Raw genomic sequence first — 27,906 nt, forward strand, 5'->3', positions numbered from 1 at the left:
ACTTGGAACAGCTGAGGTCTCTCCAGTCATTGTGGTGGTGGTTACTATTCTCATGGTTCTAATTGCCAAATTTGTGGTAACTGTTACAGAACCACATGTTTCTCACCTCCTCCCTCCCATTTATTTTTATTAAACAGAAGTAAAACAATTTATTAAAATTAGTTTAAAAATAGGGCCTTACTTTGTATTTGTGCATAAATCCTATTACCCAGCTTGCTCAGTTTTTGCTCACTGACCTTGGATTTTGAACATCATTTTCAGAAAGGTTTGCCTCTATGGATGTTGAAGTAAGCATACCAAGGGATGAGGCAACTTCCAGTGTCTGAATGGGTCCTGAAACATGAGAACTGCTCAGTATGTACTCGTTGAAACATTAATTCCACGAGCAGCCCTGAGATATGCTGTTCTAACCAGAGAGCTGGAAACATAACCCATCTATCCCAGTTGGTTGACTTGAAAGGCTTAATTGTGAGCAAAATGCTTGCCATTGTAGTCCCTCCAAAACTTTAAAAAGCAATTATTCTTTTCATGTATTTCCTGAAGAGAGAAAAACAGTATAAATAGTTTGAGAGTCAAATTGAATTCACTTGTTGTTCTTACAACCAGGAAAAAAATGATCAGTTTCATTTTTCTGAATTAAAAATCCACATATTTAAATAGTTTGTACTGTGGCTCTCTTCTAAGCCCCTCTGCAGTGTTTCTGGAAATGAGAGTCTTCGCTTCTGGCTTATAGGGAAGACTGATGCCCTGAGCAAGTAGGCAGCCTGTGACCATTTGGTTTTAGAATCTAGTTCAAGAGAGTGTTGAGCTCCAAAATCACTGCAGATGGTGACTGCAGCCATGAAATTAAAAGATGCTTACTCCTTGGAAGGAAAGTTATGACCAACCTAGACAGCATATTAAAAGCAGAGGTATTACTTTGGCACTTATGACCAACCTAGACAGCATATTAAAAGCAGAAGTATTACTTTGGCAACAAACGTCCGTCTAATCAAGGCTATGGTTTTTCCAGTAGTCATGTATGGATATGAGAGTTGGACCATAAAGAAAGCTGAGCACTGAAGAATTGATGCTTTTGAACTGTGGTTTTGGAGAAGACTCTTGAGAGTCCCTTGGACTACAAGGAAATCCAACCAGTCCATCCTAAAGGAAATCAGTCCTGAATATTCATTGGAAGGACTGATGTTGAAGCTGAAACTCCAATACTTTGGCCACGTGATGCAAAGAACTGACTCATTTGAAAAGACCCTGATGCTGGGAAAGATTGAAGGCAGGAGGAGAAGGGGATGACAGAAGATGAGACGGCTGGATGGCATCACCAACTCAATGGACATGAGTTTGAGTAAACTCTGGGAGTTGGTGATGGACAGGGAGGCCTGGCATGCTGAGGTCCACGGGGTCGCAAAGAGTCAGACACGACTGAGCAACGGAACTGAACTCAAGAGAGCGTTATGGTTTAGCTGGGTTGTAGAATTGCTATTGAAGATCTGGCCATGACTCTCAGAGACCAGTGAAAATGTGCTCTTGACCCTGTTTCTTAGTCTGACCTCTGCTCACTGTCAGTGTTGGTCTATGTATTTAAGTTGTCTGTGCTAATGGAAACACCTGGCTCTATCTCTTTTGGTGTCTGTAACGAATCATTTATTTCTCAACTCTTTACAGAGGGACCTGTCGGGGCATAAGAACATCGTGGGTTACATTGACTCCAGTATCAACAGTGTGAGTAGTGGTGATGTGTGGGAAGTTCTCATCCTGATGGACTTCTGCAGGGGTAAGTACATGAGCCAGATTGTATGCTCTCATTTCTCTAGGACTTTGATTGTCACGGGGGTGGAGTCATTGCAGTTAACGGTAACCGTACTCTAATGTATGTTGTTCTGGTTTTAAAGATTGGAAAACAAAGAGCCTCCTGTGACTTCTTGGTTATTCTTACAATGGCAAAGATCAGTGGCACAAATACTGGTGGATAATACAGAACTCTAATTTTGTTAGGTTTTGGAAGGTTTGGTGCTTGTACGTGAATGTGGATGTATGAGGATGAGAATGAATGTGTTCTTTGTGATGCTTTAAAACAAATAATGAAGGCACATAATAAAGACCCAACTCCAGATGGACTAAAGAAACAATTCAGCTTCCCTCACTCGTGTGTTCTCTTCTCCACCCACACCACCATCCTTGCATTGGGAGGGAAAGAATCCTTTTTGTCTAATGGAAATGACCCTCCTCTTCTTGCTCCAGTTGTGATTGCCAATAAGGCTCCATTCAAATCATGCTGCTGTTAACAGTAGTTAAGTAGTTGAAAGCTTAGCATTTTGAGCAGTATTTATCTTGGGAAACCCAGGCTGGAGCATGAATGTATTCAGAGTTGACTGTATTTCATACAGCTGGTGTTTGGAGGTTCAGCTTTTTGGGTCTCAGCAGCTGCCACTTACATTCTTGGGTCACTGTTTCACTGTTTGGTGCCCAGTTTTGTAATCACCCTTGGTTCCACTAACATTTTCCTTGCCTTTCAAGACACTGTCCATAAATTAAATATGTTGCTAATCCTAAAAACATGATGTAACCAATTATTCCAGCCTGTACTGTAACAGCTGTTAGCCTGACTTTATAAAATAGTACCGCATTGTTTCCTCCTGGCCATTCCTTTTTGGACAGTTAAATGTTCACAGAAGAGGCAGTAGGAGAATCCAGGGAGCTGGGTAATTTTCTAAGCGAGGTCATCAGTCTTTCAGTCCTAGGGATTAAGTGTTGATGTAGCATTTCTGCAGACCAGGCAGCAGGCAGTAAAGCCAGAGAGACCAAGCTGTTCCTAAAATACAGGCTATCAAACTGTCTTCTTCCTCCTCCTGGGGTCTATTGTGCAATCTGATTCTTACTAAAAGATACAGCAAGTTGAACCTGTGGCCCCATCTGATGCACAACAGGGACAGTATAACCAGGCAACCAGGGCCAGGACCATGTTGTCAGTTCTGCTGCTAATCTTGAAGACAGAATGAGGGCAGTTCACATCTGAGCTGCTTTATAAAATGAAGAAACTGTTTTGAAGCAGTAGAAAACAGGTCGCAGGCTGGGAATCAAGATACTGGGGTTTAATCCTGGCTCAGCCAGTAATTAGCCGAATCCAGGTTGCTCCTCTGTAGACAGCCATTCATTCTCTTGAATAAGTGAAGGGGCTGAATGTTTATTTCCTTTCCTCTGCTCTGCACCCCTTTCAGGAGGCCAAGTGGTCAACCTGATGAACCAGCGCTTGCAAACAGGTTTTACAGAAAATGAAGTACTCCAGATATTTTGTGACACCTGTGAAGCTGTTGCCCGCCTGCATCAGTGCAAAACTCCTATTATCCACCGTGACTTGAAGGTAACAGATCACCCTGAAGCTTTCTTGCAGAGTATTTTCTACCTGCTCCAGGAGTGGGGTAAATGTTATGGGGGTATGGGAAAAGCGTCAGGCTTGGTACCAGATTATGAGTTTACATTCTGCTTGGGGAGAGAAAGCACAGAGGAAAAAATAAATAGCAGAACAGTACAGTATAATACAGCTTCCCAAGTGGTACTAGTGGTAAAGAACCTGCCTGCCAATGCAAGAGACATAAGAGATGCAAGTTGGATCCCTGGGTGAGGAAGATCCCCTGGAGGAGGACATGGCAACCCACTTCAGTACTCTTGCCTAGAGAATCCCATGGAGAGAGGAGCCTGAGGGGCTCTACGGTCCATAGCGTGACAAAGAGCCAGACCCAACTGAAGCAGCTTAGCATGGATGCTCACATAGTACAATACAGTATCAATTTTATTGTTAAGTAGCTTTCAGAAGTTCTTTATAATCATCAAATGCCTGAATACATCTTTGTTGTTTTTCCCAATAAACTCCAAAATTCACTGTTTTAGGGTCATGAAGAGTAATATGCTAATTTAAAGTTCGTAAACAGCAGTGCCTAGTCTTTAAAGTCTTTTATATTTTGTAAAATCCATTAATTGATAATTTAAAAATTCTGTCCTGGTAATTAGTATTCCCTTACACTGGACCTTTCAGACTAATCACTTGACGATGTTTGTTGACTGGAATTGGCACCTGGTCAGGGTTCACTAGCATCTCTGGAGCACTGACTGTGTGCCGTGTACTCTGTAAGACACTGCATGCGCACCATCTCTTGGGTGAGACACTTTCTTGTTAACATTTTATGGTCAGTGAAACTTAGGAGCAGAGAGGTTATGTGACTTAACTAAGGTCATATAACTAGGAAGGAGCAGTACCAGAATTTGAATCCAGCTCTTCTGATTCTAAATTGCAATTTCTTTTGATTATACTTACGTGAAACATGCTTCATGGCTAATATTTACATCAGTGTCCCCTACCATGAATCTTTTGGGCCACAGTGTTTGTGATGGTACCAGGGAAGCCTGGGAGTTTTTATCTTAGGCACCCCAGGTGGTTTTTGCATATTTTAAAGTTTGAGGATCACAATAGCATACTAGCTTTTCTGTTATGAGGATGTTTTTTAGTTTGTTTTAATTAGATATAGTTCACATACCATAAAATTCACTCCTTTAGAATGTACACGTTGGTGGGTTTTAGTATATTTACAAGGGTGTGCAACCATTACCATTGTCTAATTCCAGAAAATTTCATCTCCTCTCACCACCACCCCCAAAAACTTCATCAAAAATTTCATCACCACCACCCCCAAAAGCCTATACCCATTAGGGGTCACTTCTCATTCTTCCCTTAGCCCTGCCAGCCACGAGTCTACTTTCTATTGCTTATTCCAGACATTTCATCTAAATGGGCTTGTATGGTATGTGACCTCTTTCACAAGCAGTGTTTTCAAGGTTCATGTATACTGTAGCATATATCAGTACTGCATTCTTTTGGTGACAACATCCCATTGTGTGGACATACCACATTTTGTTAATTCCTCAGTTAGTGGACATCTGAGTTGCTTCTGCTGTAGCTATTATGACTCAGGCTATTGTGAACATTAACGTACTAGGTTTCACATGAGCGCATAGTTTCAGTTCTTTTGGGTACACAGCTTGGAGAGGAATGGCTGGGTCATATGGATAATCTAACTTTTTGAGGAACTGCCAGCCTATTTTCCAAAGGAACTGCACTATTTTATATCCTGCCAGCAACTTACAGGGTTCCAATTTCTTCACATTAACACGTTTTTGCCCTATTTTATTTTTCTGTCCTATTGAATGCAGAGTCTCCAAATGCCTAAGACAGCCTTCTCCAGTGCACCTCAGCTCACAGTCAGCCCCTTTTCTGAGCAGAACAAGTATACATCCATGAATATTGTGAGCCTCACATCATACAAAACATAATTCTGTGGGGACAGTGCAGATACAACATGGTCCCCATGCTCATAATGTAAAAGCATTGGTGAGAGCATATAAGTGAAATATTTGGAACTGAAACTTAAAGAAGTGAAATACAAAACTCTATAGAACAAAGTGGTGAAGAGACTCAAGTCTCTTAGTATGTGGTCGGATAATGAGATCTGGCAGTGGTGATTGGGATCTTCTGGAAATGTTGAATTTTGAAGGACTGGTGGGATATGGGTGATCACAGAGAGGCTGAAGAGTATTTCAGGCAGAGAGCAGGGCCTAAGGATTGCGGAGGGGAGGGAACAAGAAGGTGTTTGAAGATGAGGAGGTGGGTAAGGGCCTGGTACCTGGCTAGTTACAGAGCAGGCCAGAGTGACTGTAGGCCACTGCTCTAAGAATGTAATGATGCTCCTTTTTTTTTTTTTAATACACTTGATTTACAGTGTTATGTTAGTTTTAGGTGATGACACTTTTTTCCTAGTTGTCTTAACATTGAGTGAAATTCTTGGGCCTGTTAGTGTATATTTCAAAATAAGCAGTGGTACCAACATTTTAGGACCTGATCCTTGTCCCTGCCACTTGTCTTAAAGAAGCGTTTGGAAGGGGCCAAGAAAAGGGCTGGAGAAGTATGGCCTGGCTGTATCAGCACTGCTTCTGTGACCTGTATGAGCTCGGGTCCCTCCAGTCCCATTCCACCTCTCCATGTCAGATGGGGTTCGATTTCATATGAGAACTCTGGTTCTGTAGCTGTGTAACTGGTACCGACCGAGTTGTAAGCTCTGTGAGTAATAAGCATCCTTCATATTTCCAGATGCACAGGACGTGTTTCCATCTCTGACTTGTTCTCCTCCTGTTTCCATCCCCGTTTTCCTCTCCTCCCTGTAGTCTTTAACTCCTTTGTGACTTTTCCCTGACCTCATGTTCTCTTGGACACTCAGGCTCCTGGGTTGTTCCTCCCATCGCTTGGCCTCAGAGCCTCAGCTTCCTCGTCTGTGCAGCAGAGACAACAGCACCAGCCTTGTTAGGGCCTGGGTAGGGCTAAAGGACAACATGCGAGTCAGTGCGCAGGCACTTCCTTGGTTCAGAAATTTCTGAGCAGACACCCAGGAAGGTGAGAGCAAGGAAGAGGCCAAGAGGGCTACAGAGCCTTGTTTTAGAGAGTGCTACTCGTACGTTTTTAAACAGTCTTCCCTCATTGTCACTTTTCCAACATTTATTGGACTAAACAAGGCCTAAATGATCATCACTTCACACCCATAGATAGCACCTGCCCAATTTCTGTGTGGCTGGCATATGAGTGTCCCATGGTGCTGCTGTGAGGTGGTGGAGAAGGTCGCCCATGACGGGAACCTGAGACAGAGTTCAGCATCTTGCCTGGGGACACGGTAGGTGGTTGGTCTCAAGCAGCCAGAGTGCAAACTCTTCCCTCATTGCTCTGAGCAGCCTGTGAGACGTCTCAGCAGAGGACCTGGGAGCACACTGGACTCTGAGGGTGAGGCCGGGCCATGAGTGAGTGGCTGCTTCACTGTCTTCCCAGCCTGCCTTAGGCCCTGGCCCTCGCCCCTCCGTCACCCATCACCCCGGTCTAGGAACGCAGTAATTGCGTTAAGTCAGTATTGAAGACTACCAGGTATGCCGCTGGTTTGCCCCTTGCGGTTCAGGAGACTTTGTTTCCTCTTCTCCTTGACCTTGGAAACAAAATGTACATAGGGGCCCCTGTGATTGGTCTAGAGGAGCCTTGTTGCTGTTGATTTTAGTCATTGACTCCTACCTGTTTTTCTGTGTTTTTTTAATAATGCTTTCCCAAACTCCCCAAATGTAGGTGCCATCTAGACGCTTTTGCTGTCCTGTTAGATTCTGTGGATTTCTACTACTGTGTGCTTGGCAGGCAGTCACAGCTGCCTGCTCCAGTGCCAGCTTGCTAGGCAGGAGTGAGAAGTCCCCTGGACCTCCTGTTGCCCTGGCTCTGTCATTGCGTCACAAGGCCTCGGCCACTCTGCACTCCCTGTCATGGCTGGTACCAGCCAGCAAGGTCCTAGCAGCGGCCAGAGCCAAGAAGTTCTTTGTTCTCCTCTTGGTCAGAGAACGTGCCCATGGCCGGTCTCTCTTGCTTCTGTGTGACCCGAGTTTCCACATGATGAGGAGGCACCCTTGGGAATAAGTCCGTGGGACACAGGAAGGAGCACAGACCGGGCCAGCTGTGGACCCCCGTGCTGAGCCAGTGCCACCCCGTGGGGAACTGAGAAGGCCCCTCTTGCCCTGCCCACCACGTGTGTGGTCTTTCTTTCAAATTCCAGAGAGGAAATAAGCTGACAGCAGTCCCTGTCCTTAAGCAGCGTATGTTCTGAAAAATAACCAAAACATAAGTTCTAGTCTTTACTGAATGTTTCTCCTCAAATACATTATTTTACATTTTCATTATTTCTTCCCTTTTTAAAAATTATCTATCTGAGGACTGATACAGATCTTCATTGCAAATAGTAGAATTATGTTCCTGGGAAGGTCATATAAGTCAGTGCTTTCCTTTTACCAACAGGGAATCCTCTGCTCAGAAAGGCTGTGACCTGCACAGCAAACTCATTGATCAAACCAGAACAAAGGCCAAGATTTTTGACCCTCAGTGTGGTTTCTGTGTGTTTGGTTTTTGCTATATTTTACCATGCTGTTTGCCCAAGCATTTAAGAAAGGGGATAGAAGGGTTAAGACTTAGTAAGTACATTCTAGGTTGAAAAAGTCATGAATGTCTCCTCATCTGTCAGGAAAGAGATTTTGGATCTCATGAAGTACGGTAGGATGAAGATTCTTGTCCTGTTTTTGGAATCACAGGTTGGAAAACCTGCATTCACCTAGTGCTCTACAGTTTCCAGTGGCAATACACTCTGTGGCTGAGATGCCTGGGTGCTGTTTGTTTGGGATAATATCAAGATGAAGAGGTCAGAAGGAGGTGGCTTTCTAGACGTTTTAGTTCAAGCTCTAAGCAGAGTTCGGGAGTGACAGCTTTAATAATCCTCTCCGGCTGATTGTGGAATAAGGTCAGTAGCTTAAATGCTCAACAAGCTTCTAGATGGGAGGTTGTGAGCGAAGGTAACCAGCGTTCACCTGACTTCCTCAAGGACCTGGCCCAAAACAAAGTCACGACATAGGATCCCTGAAGCTTCCAGAAGCTGGTGTATGAACCTCCAGTTGGTTGTTGACCTTCCTCATTGAATCCCTCTCGGCCCTGGTCATCTCACTCTTGGAGAGTCGTACCTGCCCTCGTCGTCTCCTTTCTGTCACATCAGTGCAGCCGGGGAGGGTGTAGTCCCTGCGGTGTGGCAGCCTGAGCCCAAATCTGGCCCTCACAGCCTTGTGACCTCTGCCTGCACTCCATTCTCTCACGTGTCAAGTGGGTCAGTGAGGCCTTGGAAGAATGTCATGAAATACGTGGGGCAGGGTTGGACCCCACATATTAAATGCTACTAGTTGCTGACACCGTTTTATTACTCTCCTCCCCCCGTGACTTCCTGTTCTCGGTTCCACTTAACCTGCATCTTGCACTTTCTCCAAGGCCCAGCATTATCTCGTCTCCTCATTCATGAGAGTGCTAGCCCATAGTATGTCCGGTCCCATGTTTTTAGTTTTCCAGTCCCCAGGACGGTGCTGCCCCAGCCACAGAGGCCTGTCTCTGCTTCGGTCTCCTTCAGTCTCCCTACAGGTGCTCTCACCACCGTGCCTTCATGCTGACCAGCCTCTAGTGAGGATGCTCATCCCCCAGATTGTTCGTGGTGGCGCCCCTCACCAGAGTGACCTTTCCTGAATGTGCTGTTTACAGTGGCATCCGTCTTAACTGACATATATTTAACCTGCTGGGGTTTTTTTCCACAATATTTATCAGTACCAGGCAGTTACACTTTTTTTTTTTTTTAATCATCAGCTGGACCCTAAGCTCCAGTCGCAGCCTTATTTGTGGAACTTAGGAAAGCACTTGGCACATAATAGGCGGTAGTAGGAGTTCACATGTATTTCTCTACTAAAGGAACGATCTTACATGTGTACAGGGAGGCTTGCAGTGTGCCTTCATGGTCCTTCTCTTCCTTGTTTCATAAGAACAGTAACAGAATCATTACCAGCTTTACGTTACAGATAAGAAACCTGCCCGAAGAGGTTTAAAGGTTCATTCAAGGCCAAACATCTAAAATAGTCCCCGAGTCTTCTGAACCCCAAGTCCAATGTGGTTGCCACACATTGTGCTCTGTGCTAAGTGTTTTGTTAGTGATGGTGCTGGCGCTGATGGAGGGCAGCAGCCGCCTGAGCTTGGAGGTTGTCACTGGTGTCACCGGTCACAGGGACAGACGGCGAGGGGGCGGAGCTGTGGCTACTGCCAGGCGATTTCACCTCCCTAATCTCACTTGATCCTCCCCACAGAATTTCACGGTGGCCAAAGCAGGGATTACTGTTCTCATCTGCATCGATAGTTCTCTGATATTTCTCAGGCTTTCACTCCATTGATATCTCTGGCTCTCTTGTCTGTTTTTGAACACACCCTTAATTTCTTCTGGTTTTCCTATGAATATAGGTCTGTACAGTGGTATCTTTGTGGGAGGGAGGAAGGCAGAGTGGGGACCAGGTTAAATGTAGCATAATTCCTGAGTTCTATCAGTGAAACTAACCAGAAATACAAACCAAGTTTTTAAGGTCTGGGTAGAAAACAAAAACAAAACCTCATTGTGCATCATCTTTATTCCGTCCTTTGTCTACTCAGTTTTCCTCCCTTCCCCAACAGAGATTTTGGTCCCTAGAATGACCTTGTTTGTGTTTTGATATGAGTTGGCTTTTCAATTTTCTAGACTGTATATTCCAGGATTAGAAGTATAGCATCTGATTTGGGAAGGGACTACTCATATCCAGTAGGAGAAACATGGTCTCACACGATCCCTGTAGGGTGGCAGAGGCCAGCAAGGAGGGTTGTTGCTGACAGACACTGAATAAAGCAGTTAGAGGTCCCTTATGTGTGTAAAATAGTGGGCTGGATATTGTAAGGGACACATGGGCAAAATATAATTATAGACCAGAGATGGCAATTTCCCTTCAAAGGGCCAAAGAATAAATATTTTAGGCTTGTCAGCTGTATAGGCTCTGTCTCAACTGCTTGACTCTGCTGTTGGAGCAAAACAACAGCCATAGACAAGAGGCCAGGTAACCTGTGGGCATGGCTTGGTTTGGCCAGGTCTCACTTTGTCAACCCTTTCTAGCTGTAGCAAGTTCTGTAGATTTTTGTAGGGTGGCCAGGGAATGTTTTCCTGAGGAGTTGTGACTTGAGCAAGGCCTTGAAGAATGGCTAGTAGTTGACTAGCAGAGAGGGAGCAATTGAATAAAAAGACAAACTAGTCATTGTAGAAAGTGCTTAGGAGACATTGAGCAAATCAGCCTGACTATTGTTTGGACATTTGGTTCCTCATTGACTGGATTCCTATTATAGGGGCATTTCTGAGCTTAAAGAATTAAGAAACCCCTGTGCTTAGGCTTGTAGCCAGGACATTGGGTGAGCGTAGTCATCCCTACCAGGTAGGAGGGTGGGAATGGGGGCCTTTGGGTAATTATTCTGCCTCCTATCCTGGCAGAAAGGCAATTACATGTCCTTCTCTAGAGTTGGATTGCCTAGGTACACTTCCTTGCTTAATCACTGTGAGCCTCACTTTCTCTGTCTGTATAATGGGGATTATTGTTATATTGTTACTGTAAGGATTGAAAGAGATAATCCATGTAAAGTGATGAGACAGTCAGTAAATAGTAGCTATTCTTTTTAAAACCTCTAAATTCCACTGGAAATATTAGTATTGCCTTGTTGGAATTATTTTAGATTCCTGAAGTGAGTATATGTTCAGGATAGCTTGACTGTTTGACTTTGTGTAAATAGATTAAACTGATGAGCATTATACAAAGCTGTAGATGGTAGAAATGTTTGCCTGATTCAGTCTTGTCTTTGGGGAACAGGTTTCTCCTAAGAATTCTTAACCACAAGAGCTTATCCGCCCAAGTTTATGGTCATAGTTCACACTGCCTGGGGGGCTAAAACCCCCAAGGTCAAAACTGTAGCGCCTACAATTTTGTGAAGTGATTGTAGGTTATTAGTGCCCCAGGTGCATAAGTATGTTATTCCTGGAAGAATAATAGACCTTAAACTCAGGCCTCTTAAGGCTTCCCACAGATGAATTCCGAGGAACACGAATCAACAACAGTGACAAAACCCCTCACAATAATATATCGTGAGTTGGATACTCAGTTGGAATAAGGAATAATAAACTGTAGAGTCAGTTTTTAAAGACTTTAGGTATTATATTTATAAAATGCAGACTATAAAATAAACATTTTTATAATCTATAATCCTAGAAAAATTAAAAGAAAGTATAGAAACAGGAGACATCATAATTGACAAGATATTTTTAAAAGAACTACTAGTAGCCAGGGCCTGGGTATTTGGTGGCTCCTGTCTTATTTCCAACAGTCTCTCTCTCTCTCTCTCTCTCTCTCTCTCTCTCACAGAGTGTCATATGTATTTCTCTTTTTCAGTTTATTCCATTCAACAAACATTTTCTATTCCAAGCACTATGTTAGGCATTGGTAGAGAAGATGGCAAATATCTGTGCTTGTCCTTAAGGAGTTTCTAGTCTACTCTTACCTTTGTTTTCCAAAGGTGATCAGTCTTTGGAAGGCTGAAGACAAAAGACAATGGAGGCCACAGACTTATTGACCTAACAAGATTTTTTGGCTACCATTTTACTGCCCACACATAGCCAGGTCTGTCCTCCAGCACACCAGTCAGCTCAATTCACCTCTGCCAAAAATTAATGCATCTTGAGTACGGTAGTACCCATGTTTTGGAATTGTTCTATCTTTGGCAGAATCCTTTGACACCAAGAATTTCTCTAGGTTCTGGTCTTTGGAAGCTCCCTCCTACCCAGAACTCCTAACTCACTGCCCAGAGAACATATCTACAGAAGTAGAAAGATGGTACTTTCACAGGATAACTGTGCATTTGCCCACAGGCCTTTAATCACTTTGAGAAATAACTAAAATAATAGCAAATATTTATTAATTCAGAAAATCCTTACCTACCATGGTAAATAAATTGATATGTATGTTTAGAAGGTCTAAATGAAATCACTGATATCAGGAAGAACCAAGTACTGAAGGAATGTAGGGAAAGGGTGACATTTTTCTGAGGATGGCTTCAAGGAAGAAGTGGCATTTGAATTAGAGTGGTTCAGACAGTAAACAATCTGTCTGCAATGTGGGAGACCCAGGTTCAATCCCTGGGTTGGGAAGATCCCCTGGAGGAGGGAATTGCTACCCACTCCCATATTCTTGCCTGGAGAATCCCATGGACAGAGAAGCTTGGCGGGCTTTTAGTCCATGAGGTCACAAAGAGTCAATCACAACTGAGCAACTAACAGTTTCCCTTTCATTTTTGAAAGATGAATGGGACTGTTTCTGCAGAGGTGAGAAGTGTGGCTAGAAATCTAGAAAAATGGAACTCTTTGCTCTCCCACTGTGGAATTTCCTCTTCAGCACTCCGCCCCCCCCCCCACTCTCATTTTCCCGTTACTGTGCATCTCTTTTTATTTCACTTGGAATGACCCCTGTTGATACACTTGGAGGAGAATAACTTTCCTATGCACATTAATGAGATTATCAGAAATAAAACCTCTGTGTGTAATGTACACCAAATTTTCAAACCAGTATTAAATGATATCTTGGAATGGGCGGTTGTACAATGTTTTTCAGGTTGAGAATATTCTCTTGCATGACCGAGGCCACTATGTCCTGTGTGACTTTGGAAGTGCTACCAACAAATTCCAGAATCCACAAACGGAAGGAGTCAATGCAGTAGAAGATGAGATTAAGAAGTAAGCCTTTCCTCCATTCTTGGAGTTTTATCCATTATAGGATCAACAGTTTTACTTTCAGCTCATGATTGAGAGGGTCAGGGTGAAAAGACAATGGTGCCAGTCAGTTGCCCCTCATCTCAGAACATCATATTGGCAGTTGGGTTGCTTGATTTTTAGTTGGAGGATAGGGAGGGGATTCACAATCATTGATCAGTGGGCTAAAACGAAGGAATTTTATAGCACTTTATCAATGGCCCTATGGTACATAGATCTTTTGATTTTTATCCCAGAGCCCTTAAAAAGGTGCACACACCATGGAAGTACTGTGATGTCTTTCAGTGGGATCACAGCAGCTGTGACATTACCAGTCAGTCGGTTGTGGTTTTTACTGAACCCTAAATTGCTGTATATTTTTTCCTACTCATAAGGAGCTAACCTGCAATTTAGTGGAATTAATGGTGAGTAGGGCTATTAAAGTCTCTACAGACATTGAATCACTGACTTCCATGAGAAACAGCTTGTTTAGATTTGTTACTCCAGTAAGAACCTGGGCCATTTCCCCCTGTTGTCCAGAGTGTTAGATTTTTCAGAGGCAGCAGTGCTGACTGTTACTGCTAACAATCAGCAGTGTAGAGTGCGCCCGTACAACCCAGCCTGGGGCAGGAGGACTTCTTGTCCAAGGCCCTGATGGGCATCTAAGCCAGAAGCTCAAGCAGCGCAAATTGCAGGCTTGGTAACACTAACTCTCACTTTGAAGATGAACTTCTACTTCTCTTTTCTTGAGCCAGAAAAGAGAGAAAAGCTGTTCTCTCATCCCTATTCCATCAGCAAAGATCCATCTACCTCCGGGCCCACTTCCTGCCTAGCCAGGGCCCATTTTCTATCCTGAGTGTCCCAGCCAGCGTCACATCTCTGTGTTGAGCTGAGGGGATTACTCTATATTTTAAAAAACAAACCAGCCAAATATAGTGTCAGACAATAAGGATTTATAGGAGACAGTTTTGTTAAAGGACCCATGGAAAGTTGCTTTTAGGGTTTATTTAAAGCCTTAGTGTCTGCATCCACCTGCTCTTAGAGTGGGAGGATGGCACTCTGAGGGCGTGGTGTGTGCCAAGGACAGCTCTTCCTTCCACCTGCTCTAACGTCCCGTACTCTTCTCCTGAGTGCTCCCAGGGAACTTGACTGTACTAATAGATATATTCTTTAAAAAGTAATTCTGCTACCCCTGGTTTTCAATTATAGCATTGACATATTTAACAAAAAAATGAATCTCTTCATTGTAGGTACACAACGCTGTCCTATCGTGCACCAGAGATGGTCAACCTGTACAGTGGCAAGGTCATCACGACGAAGGCAGACATTTGGGTAGGTGTCACTAACCTATCTGCATCTCAGATGTCAGTAGTCTTGGCTGTAAACTCCCCAGCCTAATCCAGACAGTGCTGAAGCCAGACTGGCCACTGTATCGCATCCCATTCTACTTACCCCTCAGGGTTATTCTTGCCTCGAGGTGATCAGCCACTGCTTCTTGAAGCCTGTCAAAGACAATGACTTCAGACCTCTGGGAAAGTTATTCAGGTCACCTGCCCATTAGTTAGGTGGTCTTCACATGTGTTACTAGTTCTTAAGGGCAGAACCAGCTGAATACTTCTTCTCTTTTGAAGCACAGTTGGGTAATGATGGTAGAAATAATGACAGGTAAATAGTGATGTTGGGTTCTAAATTCAAGTTTCGAATAGGTTAATAATGCCTAGTGTTTAGATCAGCTAGTGAATGTGGGTGGTGCCAGTGTCTCTCAGTAATCCCATTTTCAGTTACGGTAAATACACCTCTAGTAGCACTCTGCTTCTCTTACTTTTTCAGGCTCTCGGATGTTTGTTGTATAAATTATGTTACTTCACTTTGCCATTTGGGGAGAGTCAAGTGGCAATTTGTGATGGAAACTTCACAATTCCTGATAACTCTCGATATTCCCAAGACATGCACTGCCTAATTAGTAAGTATTTGAAGGTTCTAGTTTCATATTTTTACTTCTGATCTCTAGAAATGGAATGGAAGATAAAGGGGTTAGATTCCAGGAGTGATCAGTTGGATAGAAAAATAAAGAAATCAATTGATAATGACTGGTTGCTCAAAGATCATGTGATGGTGTTGAGTTAGAGTCGTGAGTCTTTTTGCCACTTGATTTCACACCTGGGCCAGCCACCCAAGCAGAAATCCTTACTGGGCTTTGAGCATTACAGAGCATTGCTCTGTTCTCTTGCAGTCTGTATGAAATCTCCGGTACCAAAGGAGTCCAGCTGACTCAGATCAAGTGATAAGAAATTCATCTTTGCAAAACTGGAAGCAACTCAAATTAGAATGATGGCAATGCATTGGCTGAAGTGAACTCATAATTGAGACTATATACCTCAGTGGAACTAGTTTTTTCCTCTCATTTAGGTTCATCACTGGATTTCAATAAGAAGCATTTAAACTCAATGTTTTAAAAGATTTTAAGATTCCACACTCTTTTGTATCTTCATAGTAAGCATATGAACTAATATTTATTAATCAGATGGCAGAGTAAGTAATCTTTGCTCAAACCCCTGTACTGGAATGCTGAAGTAACAGATTTTTATTATATTTTTACTTTGGTCAAGACATTCAGTATCTACATTTTAACAATCACAGACTGTAAATCCTAAATGGAGATGCACTGGAGAAAATAGATGAAGCCAGTGTGAGTGGAGCATCTGACATTTGTTGAAGGCCTACTTGTACCTCATTTAATTCTTAAAACCCTATATAGTAAATATAATTATCCCTATTATACAAACAAGGAAACAGTACCTCAAAAAGTATACATATTGTACCCAAGTTAAGATAGTTTTAGCTTCTAAGTGACCACCTCTTCCGTTATACTAGTTTTATCAATTAATCTCTTCTGTTTATTAATGCAAAAGTAGGGGTAGTATTTGAAGAAGTGGAGTATGGTATTTAATGGTTATTGGATTATTTTCAGGGGTAAAGCATTATATCTGTGCTAAAATGGCAGCTTTATAAATGAGCTTAGAAAGAAATATGGAAAAAATGGCCAAATTTGTTGCTAGAGTGGTAGTATTTTTTGATAAAAAAATTTTTTTTTTTTACTTTTGTGCAACAAATTTGTATTAGGAAAAACAACTCTTTATGAATGTGTATAATATGGCATCTTTCCAACACTCTGATCTATTTCTCTTTACAAACTATTGGGAAGAGTCCGCTGTCACCCTAACTCATACGTCTAAAGGTACATTTCCGTCTTGCCCTCTGCATACCCTTTCACGTCCAACACAAGGTTCCCCTCTTTTCAGTTTCTGTCAGGGGTGTCACCATTCAAGCCTAGATCACTGAAATGTGACCTTTTCTTTGGATCTGGCCAGCAAGAAAAAAAGAGAGTCAGTCATTTCCTAAGTGGTAGCATTAATGCTTTCTTTGAAGTTTCTCCTGTTTTCATGACATTCTCTCTGATCTCATCACTGCCGCCATAATACATTCCAACCTTGTCAGCTCATGCGTGTACTGGTAAATTGACCAGGCTCTCCCCTCCTTCCGTCTGTCCAGCACACCCTCACTATGAGATTAATCTTATAAAATGCCACCCTATCACGTCCCTATTCAGTTAAACCTCATGCTTGCCAGTGGTCCCGCATATTCTGGTTTCCTTCTCCCCACCGTATTTCCCTTTATTCTCTGACGAGGAAACCTCTGCCCTGTCCTCTTGGCTCATCTGTTCCTTGCAACAAAGTGTTCTCTTGCCTTCCTCCCAGTCCATTTTTTCTCAGACTGTTTTCTTACCTGGAATTCTTTTTTTCTGTGTTTCCCTTGATGCACTAAATTTTTTCCTGCCTTCAAGGACCAGCTCAGCTCCTGCCTCTTCTGCAGAGCCCTTCACCAGGATGCAGCCTCATCAGTCTTTTCTCAACTTAGTGTCCAAACCATTCATTTGATTACTTAAGCAATACATTGCCTTACATTACTGTTTGTATGTATATGTGTGTGTGTGTGTGTGTGTGTGTGTATGTGTCTTCTCAATATTTTTTTTTCCAGCTTCAGAAAGAGCAGAAGCTTAAAGGACTGGAGACAGACACATGATCTATAGGTCACGGTAAAAGTAGAGATGTATTGTTATCTTGCAGTTTCTTTTAGATGAGAAACCAGCTAATACCTCCAACAAAAGAATAATAAGTAAACTCTTGAAGTTTTGAGTTTAGGTTATAATTATCAAGAACAATCATTTGTCTAGCTGACAGTATGAAAAAAGGAGGCCAGAATTTCCTAGGAACCAGATGATGAATGTGTTAACTTCCACACTGAGAACTTGAGTCCCTGTTGTGCAGTGCACAGAACTTGAACTTAAAGTATTTTTGTTACAATTCAAAAGTGTTATTTTCTTGCAGATATTTAAAATTTTAGGAAAGTCAGAGCTTCCCTTTCTGAGAGGGGAGGAAGAGGGCTGATTGCACCCTCTGACTTTCCTGAGAAGTAATTTTAAAACAACAGAATTTTGGTAGCAGAGAAATTATGCCTCTTAGCTAATGTAATAACTCTTCAGGTATCATTAAACAAGTTCATGTATGTTTATCTTAGGGTATATGTTGGAACCAGACCCTGACAAAAGGCCGGATATTTACCAGGTTTCCTACTTCTCATTTAAACTACTCAAGAAAGAATGCCCAATTCCAAATGTACAGGTATGTGAGAGGTATTTTTTAGGGGATGTAAACATGATTGAATTGTCCTTTAGTGTTCCTGGTGTAGTAGTCAGCTGTTTAAAATGAATGTAAGTATTCCTTGCTTTATCTAGTAAGGGGCATTCAAACAAAGCTAACTATGAAGCAGTTGCTATACATAGAATCCAGTTTTCCCATAGAATTTAATTATAAAACTGAGGCAGTTACACATACATACACCCAAGCGCACATACACCCAAGCACCGTAGGAACTGAGTTGAACACTTTGGGTGAAGATTGACCAGCCTTACCCTGTCAGCAGTCATAGTTCCCCGAGAGTCACTGGCCTCTGTATTTACCTAGAGGCGATTAGGCAGGCCGCTTTCCAAAGGCAAGGCCCTGGACTTGCCCCTGTGCTTGGTGGAACGTGAGCCTGTTGTCCCTTTTCTCCTGCGTTGTAGTGGAGCTCTCCTGATTTTGCTTCTGCTGCTGCCCAGTCTGTAACACACACACTTTTCTTTTACCCTCCCCACACACTTTGCAGCCATCAGAAGGTTTTCTGCTCATAGTCATCCTAAACTCTACACTCAGTTTTCTGAGTACAGTGCTTGCAGGCATGCTTTTGACAGACTTGGTATATTTTTCAGGTCATAGTATGATCCAACTTTGTTGAGTATTTTACTAATAGACGCTGTAATAAATAATTTCTGCTTGGAAATTGTCTTGCTAGTTTAGTTTCTCCAGTGATGAACTTCTGATGTCACTACCGGGGTTTGAAGGTGCTGATAAATAACACTTGTCCTTCACTGCCACATTTGGAATCAGATGTGGGAATCATTCAGATGGAGCTCAGCATTTTGGCTTCATCACTAATAAAACTGAGTCAGAGAATGTGGCTTGACCAGTCAGCGTCCCTACCATTAGCTCCGCGTGACTGAGCAGTGTCCCTGATTCCTGAGGGACATGTTCTTTCATAAAGGAGGGGAGGGGAGGGTGGCCAGGCCAGCTCCCTTTTCTCTCCCAGTCTTATCAGTCAAGTAAGCTACTCTTTCCCTTGGAAGAAGAATGTTTGCAGGGTGGGAGAGAAATGAGGAGAAATCAGCAGAATCACCCTCCCCCACACCTGAAAGCATGAATGAAATGGAGGTGCCTCCTAAAAGCTACTTTCATGACCAGTTTTCCATAGTTCAGGTTTCTCAGATTAAAACAAGGGATACTGGGCACTAACCTAACACGCTATGATATCTTTTGCTGTCTCACTTTCTCACTCATGATGTTAAATAACGTGGATTAGAATTGCAAGCATTCAGATTGGTAACTTGTTTTAAAAAGTAAGTTTTGGGAAGTGGGCCAAAATAGGAGAAGGGACTCAAAAGGGACAGACTTACAGGTATAAAATAAGTAAGTCCTGGGGATGTAATGTGTAGCATGTGACTATACTTACTTAATAACACTGTATTGCGTTTGAAGGTTGCCAAGAGAGTAAATCTTAAAAGCTCTCATCACCAGAAAAAAAAATTTTATAATGATAGATGTTAACTAGACAAAGATTTTGCGATATTTGCAAATATCAAATCAATGATAATGTATACCTGAAACTAATAGAATGTATGTCAGTTACATCTCAATTTTTTAAAAAATCTGTGATATCCTTTTAAAATTTTCTTTCAATTCTCTAGAACTCTCCCATTCCTACAAAGCTCCCTGAACCAGTGAAAGCCAGTGAGGCAGCTGCAAAGAAGACCCAGCCAAAGGCCAGGTAAGAAATGCCTGAGAGAGCAAGCATCCTACTCCTTGTTGCTACAGTAGTAGGGGAGGGCACCTAGTGTTTCTTGATTCTTCCACTGCCAGGGCCAGAGGCTGCACAGAACAGGAAAGGAAGCTCTGTCTCCCCCAGGCAGAAACTGTTCTTTGGGACTGCCAATTGGAATACAATAAAATACAGTGATCTACATCTGAAAGAGAATCAAGAGCCCTGTGGCTGTTCCCTTTGCGTGGGAATAGGTGCAGCGAATTCAGAACAGGACAACAGCAGATCTTAAACATTGCTAGTACAAGACTGTCCTAAACTCATGTCCTGGCCTTTGCATAGCCTGGTCTACCACCTTAATCTCCAGGAATTCTTACTTTCTGTGGCTCCAGGCACAGAAAGGGAAAGAAGGGTCAAAAGCATTTGAGTTGTGAAGAGCAGAAAGCCTGTGGATCTTAACTAATCCATATTCTAAGAAGCCGGCCAAGAGAGGAGTCAAGAAGCTAAGATTTTATTTGGGGAAATGCCCCTGTGAGAGAAAATAGAGAGGGTGCCAAGGACGCTAGGAGAGCCATCAGAGAGCCTCCTAGCAGTGAGGGAGTGACCCAGAGGTGGGGAGTTGAAGACTGGTTTGAAGTGACCTGGACTGCCTGCCACACAACGTAAGGAAGGTGCATCATTGGGGAATCCTGTCTTGTAGGAATGGGCCTGCCCTAAAATCCCTGTGGCTAGGACATGAAGGCTGAGAGCAGCCTCTGGGAAGCGTGCAGTGGATTTCAGAAGCACTAGTGGATTTCAGCTGCGGTACTTGGTCTTTTACCCTGGTAGTCGAAGGTCTGCAAGGCACATCCTCATGGCTGCCGTGCCTTCCAAATGGTAGGTTCTCTTGGTGGTCTGGAAAAATGTTTATATCCCACTTTCCTACCACACTTCCACGGCAAGGCACCTTAGCACAAACTATATCAATAAAGCACCCTATTGGGACTTCCCTGGTGGCTCAGTGGTAAAGAATCAGCAGGAGACATGGGTTCGATCCCTGGTCCAGGCAGATCCCACAATCCTTGGAGCAACTAAGCCCATGCACCCACAACTACTGAGCCTGTGCTCTTGGGCCCACGAGCCTCAACTACTGAAGCCCACACACCCTAGAGCCCATGAACGACAACAAGAGAAGCCAGTGCAATAAGAAGCCCTCGCTCCGCTATGAAGAATAGCCCTCGCTCGCCGCAACTAGAGAAAGCCCAAGCAGCAACGAAGACCCAGCACAGCCAAAAATAAATAAAATGATATAAAAATAAACAAAGCACCCTAGGTGGAGATATGTGAATTTTAATAGAATAGTATGTTTTAAACTTCTATGTTTTAAAGAATTCTTGAACATTTATAAAATGCCTGGGGCTATTCCAGATGTGGTAGTAAAATAATAAGACTGGTTTTCAACAAACTTAGCTAACTGATTCCGTGATGTTACTTTGCAGTCTGTTTATATCTTAGTGAGTCTGCCATGTTCACTTTTGGGAGTTGCTTTTGGGGCTGATTTTGGTCTTATGGTAATCTTGTATTCGGCCCAGGTATGGTATGTACAGAGGCTACACAGAGATCCGTTCCCACTAAAGCGTAATCATTTGTAAGAATTCTGTCACCCACTGACTTTTGAGTAGTACTCTGTTGTGTAAAATGGAGAACGTAATATCTACAGCATGAGGCAGACATGAACATCGAATCTACCTGTGACTGTCAAACTCCATGATGCCCAAACTGTTGGTTTGTATGACCTCAGTAATGCTGAAAGAATATGCAGATCTTAGAGCCAAGAGATTTGGGTCTAAATTGTCCAATATATAATTTGCTGTGATTTCATTTCCACGATCATACTCACTCCCTAGTGCTGAGAGGTGAGTTTTTCTTTCAGTCTTTATTTTTAAATTAGCCCTATTCATGGAGGCATCATATACACCAGATACCATACTGGGTACTTTACATACGTCAAGTGACCTTCTGCCCTTCAAACAAACCTGTGAGGTTGTTGCTATTCTCACTTTACAAGTGAAGTTATGGAAAGTGAGACTTGTACGTCAGTTGCCCAGGTCGTCAGTCAGTATGTGGTTAGTGAAGGACCCACAGCTCCAGCATCCTCACTCTTTCTCCTCTGCACACACAGTGGTTTGCCCAGGATCACACAGACAGGGCAGTGTAGAGCCAGACCTCCTGTCCTCAACACTGTATCTTCGTACAACATATTGAGGTCCATGCAAATTGACATTTTGAGCACTCTTCAGTTTCTGGAATATTTTTACAGTTGTTGATACATTTGATGTTCACATCTGCCTCGTAATGTAGATATTATTGTCTCCACTGTATTCCTGGAGGGGGAAATAGCAGCCCAGTATTCTTGGCTGGAGTATCCCATGGAGAGAAAGACCTGGCAAGCTACAGTCCATGGGGTCTCAAAGAGTCCGACACAACTGAAGTAACTTAGCACACACACACACTACTGTATACATAAGGGACCCTAGGCCAAGAGGTTCAATGCCAAGCCTGTTATCACAGTTAGTTAGTGGGGAGCTCAGAGACACAGGTTCAATCCCTGGGTCAGGAAGACCCGCTGGAGAAGGAGGTAGCAACCCATTCCAGCATTCTTGCCTGGAAAAGAAAAAAAGGCCCATTGTCAGAGGAGCCTGGTGGGTTGCAAAGAGTTGGCGGCTGTGCACAAGCATGAGAGTTCAAGTAGAGTTTTCTCTGATTCCAGATTCCATTGATTCTAAAAATATTGCCCTTAGAAGACCAGTACAGAAGTTCTTGGCATTTGGTTTTCTGCAGAAGCTTGTTTACCTCCCTCACCCTGGACTTGATCTTTCATACCCCTTTCTCCTCTTTCCCTACACCTACCCCGTTTTCCTCCCTGATTCCTTCCCCAGATCATAGCCTCCCCCAGTGTGGTAGCTTTTGTATTACCAGTTCTGCCCCCAGCATGAGAGCAAGAAGCTAGTGAAAAGCCTCAGGGTCCGGAATGGACCTGTCTTGGAGGTATGTCATGAGGAAGAACCAGCTGCGTGGCTTCCTATTTTGAATTTTATGGAGACTGTACCAGACATATTTTGGAAATATTCATGAAGCTTGTTTATTTTGGCCTTCATCTCAGCTATAACTCCCAGAAGTGTGTTTGCAAAGAACAGTTGCTGTGACCTGAGTAAGGTAGCAGCCAGCTGCCTGGACTGCTCAGAATCAAAGGAAGCTACCACCTGGGTGGCAGCACTATTACAGAGAGCAAACCATACTCTGTACTTATTTGGATTAGGTCTGGCAGTAAGTTCCAGAAAGTGCAAATGACAGTGGCTTATATAAGGTAGTTTTGGTTTTTTTTTTCCTCTCTCTCAAGTAAACAACATCTGGAGGCAAGTAGTCCAGGGCTGGTACAGAGTTCTGTTCGACAAAGCCGTCAGGTACCCAGGCTGCTTTAAACTCATCACTACCATCATTATGGTTATGGCCATGCCCTCATGGACTGATACGGCAGTTGTGGCCATCCCTCTTCCAAGCAGTAGGATCAAGGAATAGCCAAAGAAGAGTGACAAAGAGCGTGCATGGAGTTTCTTAAAGTTTCCAGAAACTGCTCCATAACAATCTGTATATATCCCATTAGGGATATAAACAGAACTTAGATACATGGCCATACCTGATTACATGTGAGACTGGGCAATGAGATTTTTACTGTGGGTGACCCTATGCCCAGCTAAAAATTGTTACTACTATGAAAAAAAGCGATATGTGTACTGAAAGAAATGGAGTTCCTGTCAGACTCCCCACACCCTGTATCTTGAGTTACTTACTTGTTCCTTTTAATTGCCTTATTGGATTAACTCAGTTGATGCTTTTTATTATCAAGAGACCATTTTGACAGCTAATGCTAATCAATTTTGAGTTCCTCTGCATCTGAAAACCACCTACTTTAAACCCCTTTTTGCATTATCACCAAAGTATATTCTAGGAACTTCTGGTTAACTATTAGGCAAAATGGTCCCAAGATCAAAAATGCTTGAGAAACACTGCGTTCTATATAACTGTCTCTTTGAGGTTTTCTGTGCACATTCACACATAAATGTTCTGCTAGTCAGAAATCTGCTTGGTGTATTTTGATCAGTATATTAAAACTTATTTGCCCACTTTTTTTTTCCACAACACATAGTAACTCATAACATCCTGTGAAATATCCTTTGGGAAATATCTTGGATGGTTTCGGTAAATGTGGAGATGAAAGCTTATCCATTATATACTCCATCTACCCCTTCTCCATTTTCCCATACTTTAACCAGAATCTTCTTTTTTTTCCCTCCTTTTTCTTTCTAGACTGACAGATCCCATTCCCACTACAGAGACATCAATCGCACCCCGCCAGAGGCCTAAAGCTGGGCAGACTCAGCCCAACCCGGGAATCCTCCCCATCCAACCAGCCCTGACCCCTCGGAAGAGGGCCACAGTTCAGCCCCCACCTCAAGCTGCAGGTCAGTAACAAGATTGTTTGAAACGTGGTACACCTCTCTGTTATCCTGGACAGTAGAGAAGTCTTGGGAAACCTGGCTTTTCCTGGAATGAAATCTAGAGGCACATAAAGAATAATGGTTTTCCTTGGGACTTCCCTCGTGGCTTAGACTGTAAAGAATCTGCCTGCAATATGGGAGACCTGGGTTTGATCCCTGATTTGGGACGATCCCCTGGAGAAGGGAATGGCTACCCACTCCAATATTCTTGCCTGAAGAATTCAATGGACAGAGGACCCCAGAGGGCTATAGTCCATGCGATCGCAAAGGCCTGGACAAGACTGATCAACTAACACTTTTCACTTTTACACTTTAGGACTTTCCTGGTGGTCCACTGGTTAAGACTCCACCTTCCAATGTAGGGAGTGCTGGTTTGACTCTTGGCCAGGGAGCTAAGATTCCGTATGCCTTGCAGCCAAAAATCCGAAACATAAAACAGTAAAAATATTATAACAAATTCAATAAAGACTTTAAAAATAGTTCACATCAAAAAATAATTAAAAAAAAAAAAAGGAATAAAGTTTTCCTTGAGGAACAAGAAGTGAGCTGCCATTGAAATTGTACATTAAGTGACCAGCAAAAGAGAAGGCTCTCACTGAGTTCTACAGTGGATCTCCAAGGCCACTGAAGCCTGTTATCTCTACTTTTTCTAGTCTTGGCCCTGATTTTGTGGGATTGAGCCATCTTACATCTCCTGCATTGGCAGGTGGGTTCTTTACTACTAGCACCACCTGGGAAGCCCGTGGTCCATTCATCCCATACCTACCTCTCTATTTCATGTACTTCATATTTTAAAAAAAAACACACATTTTTTTTTTGACAGACGAATTATTTCTTTAATGGCACCTCTTCATGTTTTGACATTCTGTTTCTAATGAGCTGACTGAGTTTATTTTTGTGAAGAGGATTGATCCAAATTATAAGTAACTGAACACAGCCATCACTCTCCAGAAAGTTGCTTTTGATGAATTTGGTGGCCGTTTACTAACAATCAGACATCCAGACTGGGGTTGTAAAACATACATGTAAACCAGCAAAGAATGCTTTTGTCCTGCAGCAGGCTGACAAAGATTGTGTTTATGTATGGTAACATCAAAGGCCAGTTGAGTACGTAGATTTTCGGTGTGCTGACTAAAGGAGTGATTAACTAAATGGGACGGCGAATAGGGACGACTTTCGGGAGACAGGTCTTGAACCCTGTTAATGAACCATGTTTTGATAAATATGAAGCATGTGGTTTGGCAAGAAGAAGAAAGAGACTTCCAGGTGCAAGAACAATGAGGAGCCCATGGGTCTTTGGATTATCTGTCCACGGATCACCTCCTCTTTATTGCTTTGGCAAGAGTTTCGAACAGTTTTGAGCCCTTATATGGAGTTTATTCTCTTTGCAGGATCCAGCAATCAGCCTGGTCTTTTAGCCAGTGTTCCTCAACCAAAAACCCAGCCCCCACCCAGTCAACCGCTACCACAGTCTCAGCCCAAGCAGCCTCAGGCTCCGCCCACCTCACAGCAGCCGCCTTCCGCGCCAGCCCAGGCTCTGCCCACCCAGGCCCAGGCCACGCCCCAGCACCAGCAGCAACTCTTCCTCAAGCAGCAGCAGCAGCAGCAGCAGCAGCAGCAGCAGACAGCACCGTCTGCACAGCAGCCAGTGGGCACGTTCTACCAGCAGCCGCAGCAGCAGGCCCAGGCTCCACAGGTAAGGTGGTAAATCTGACCCTCACTTTGATCTGTGACAAGGTCCACTAGGTGCAATGAGAAGCCCTGGGAAGACAGAGCCGTGACACACAGTTGTCACACACAGGTAGACACTGAAGCCTGATACAGTGGAGCCCTCACCGCATCGCTCGCACCTCTCCCCCTCTCCTTCTCAGGCCATGAGGAATTCTGCACCTCGTTGAGGAGCCTCAGCAAGAGGGCTGGTTTTTCAGGACTCTCTTTTGATTCTTGTTTCCTGATGTGACACCATTCTCAAACTGAACCCAAAAACCAGCTATTTATTGTCATCCAGTGGTGTTTAATTTGTTCTTATGTGTCTTAATTTAAATTGTTTGTATATTTTTTCATGTTTTTTAATGATATATTTTTATGTTCCCTTTTATCCATAGGTGCCTTTCTCCTCTTTTTTTTTTCCTTCTTTGCCACTTTTTTTTTTTTAAAGAACCTGGGTCATTTGTCCTGTGGAATTTCCCACATCCTGAATTTGATGGATAGCATCCCCATGGTGCTGTTTAATATGTCCCACCACTGCCTGTGTAAACTGGTAATTTCTTGAGGCCTCTCAATATTTGCTTCAGGATGATAGTTCTTTATTCTTCTGGTTACATCACATCAGGAGACGTACAGTAGTCTCACCTTACTTGCGGGGGATACGTTCCAAGACCTGCAGTGGATGCCTAAAACCATAGCTAGTACCAGCCCGATATATAATATGTTTTTTCCAATACATACATACCTATGACAATGTTTAATTTATAAATTAGGCACAGTAAGAGATTAACATAATAGCTAATAATAAAATATAGCAATTATACTGTAATAAAAAGTATATGAATGTAGTCTCTCTCAAAATACTCTTGCAGTGTAAATTGTCTACTTGATGAGGTGAAGTAAGGTGAATGAATGACATGGACTTTATGACATAACTTTAGGCTACTATTGGTCTTCTAACCATGGGTTGGAAGGAGGATCATATGCTTCAGGGTATCCTGGATCATGGAGCCATGTTGATGGTTGGGTGTCTGGAGCAGATGATGCCAATGGTTGGAGATCCCAGGCAGGTGCAAGGGATAGTGCAAGGTTTCATCACGCTGTCCAGAACAGCATGCAATTTAAAACCTACAGATTGCTTTTTTCTGAAATTTTCCATTTAATATTTTCATATCGCTGATCACCATGGGTAACAAACTGTGGAAAGCAAAACTGCAGATGAAGTTTGGTTGTCCTCTATTTTATTAATATTAAGATCAATCAGTGTATTTGGTGTTGTCTTGTGTGATCCAGTCACTTAATATTCGCCTTCAGTTTGTTTCCTGAGTCCCTTAATTCCTTAGAGGTTATAACATGCTAATACTCTAGCATTTTGTCTTCATTTAGGGGATGAAATTTTTCTGTAAAGAACTTTTTCATCAAGTATTTGCTTATCCTGAGGTACTGTTTGTACAGAAAAGGCAGAAAAAAATGCATGACTCTTTCCCTGTGTTTACCAGTTTTCAGAATAGTGTGTTTGTTCCTGGTACCATCCAAAGGTGAACAATGAAGATTTTGTTTTGCTCTTAGTATCACTATGAATTCATGCATCTTAATATTGGGTTAGCCAAAAAGTTCATTCATATTTTTCTGTAGGATGTTACAGAAAAACCCAAATGAACTTTTTGGCCAACCCAATATATTTGATATGTTTCTGTACATTACTGTTAAAAAATTTGTTCTAAAAAAAAAAAAAAAAATTTGTTCTAACTGTCCCAGGTTTGGCCAGTGAAAGTCTCTTCAAATTGGCTCCTGGGTCCTTTGGCTCTGACTCCAGTAAGCTTTAATGTGCCTTTGTTATTTGATTTAACAGGCTGTTCCAGGATCATTCTACCCTTGACCTGGAATTAGCCATTTCTCTAAAGAGCTGTTTCCCTTTCATGGAAATGGTATTTAGAGACCACAGTCTTGCTGCTAGAGATTTGTTGTTGTTCAGTCACTAAGTCATGGCCGATTCTTTGCAACCCCATGGACTGCAGCATGCC

The 27,906-nt window shown here is 42.8% G+C and overlaps 1 protein-coding gene across 4 annotated transcripts in view; it reads left to right on the forward strand.

Moving 5' to 3' along the window:
- AAK1 (AP2 associated kinase 1) overlaps nucleotides 1–27,906 on the forward strand; it is a 162,503-nt gene that overhangs the window by 91,729 nt on the left and 42,868 nt on the right. For all 4 annotated transcript variants that reach the window (XM_068975781.1, XM_068975772.1, XM_068975790.1 and 1 more), the window contains exons 3-11: nucleotides 1,663–1,771; nucleotides 3,216–3,358; nucleotides 13,090–13,211; nucleotides 14,477–14,558; nucleotides 15,057–15,189; nucleotides 17,805–17,908; nucleotides 19,567–19,646; nucleotides 23,985–24,139; nucleotides 25,567–25,871. In XM_068975781.1, coding sequence (XP_068831882.1) covers nucleotides 1,663–1,771; nucleotides 3,216–3,358; nucleotides 13,090–13,211; nucleotides 14,477–14,558; nucleotides 15,057–15,189; nucleotides 17,805–17,908; nucleotides 19,567–19,646; nucleotides 23,985–24,139; nucleotides 25,567–25,871 — 1,233 coding nt within the window. The remainder of the gene's footprint in view (nucleotides 1–1,662; nucleotides 1,772–3,215; nucleotides 3,359–13,089; nucleotides 13,212–14,476; nucleotides 14,559–15,056; nucleotides 15,190–17,804; nucleotides 17,909–19,566; nucleotides 19,647–23,984; nucleotides 24,140–25,566; nucleotides 25,872–27,906) is intronic.

Source organism: Capricornis sumatraensis, chromosome 1 (assembly GCF_032405125.1).
Source record: "Capricornis sumatraensis isolate serow.1 chromosome 1, serow.2, whole genome shotgun sequence".
In the NCBI taxonomy this organism is placed as follows: Eukaryota; Metazoa; Chordata; class Mammalia; order Artiodactyla; family Bovidae; genus Capricornis; species Capricornis sumatraensis.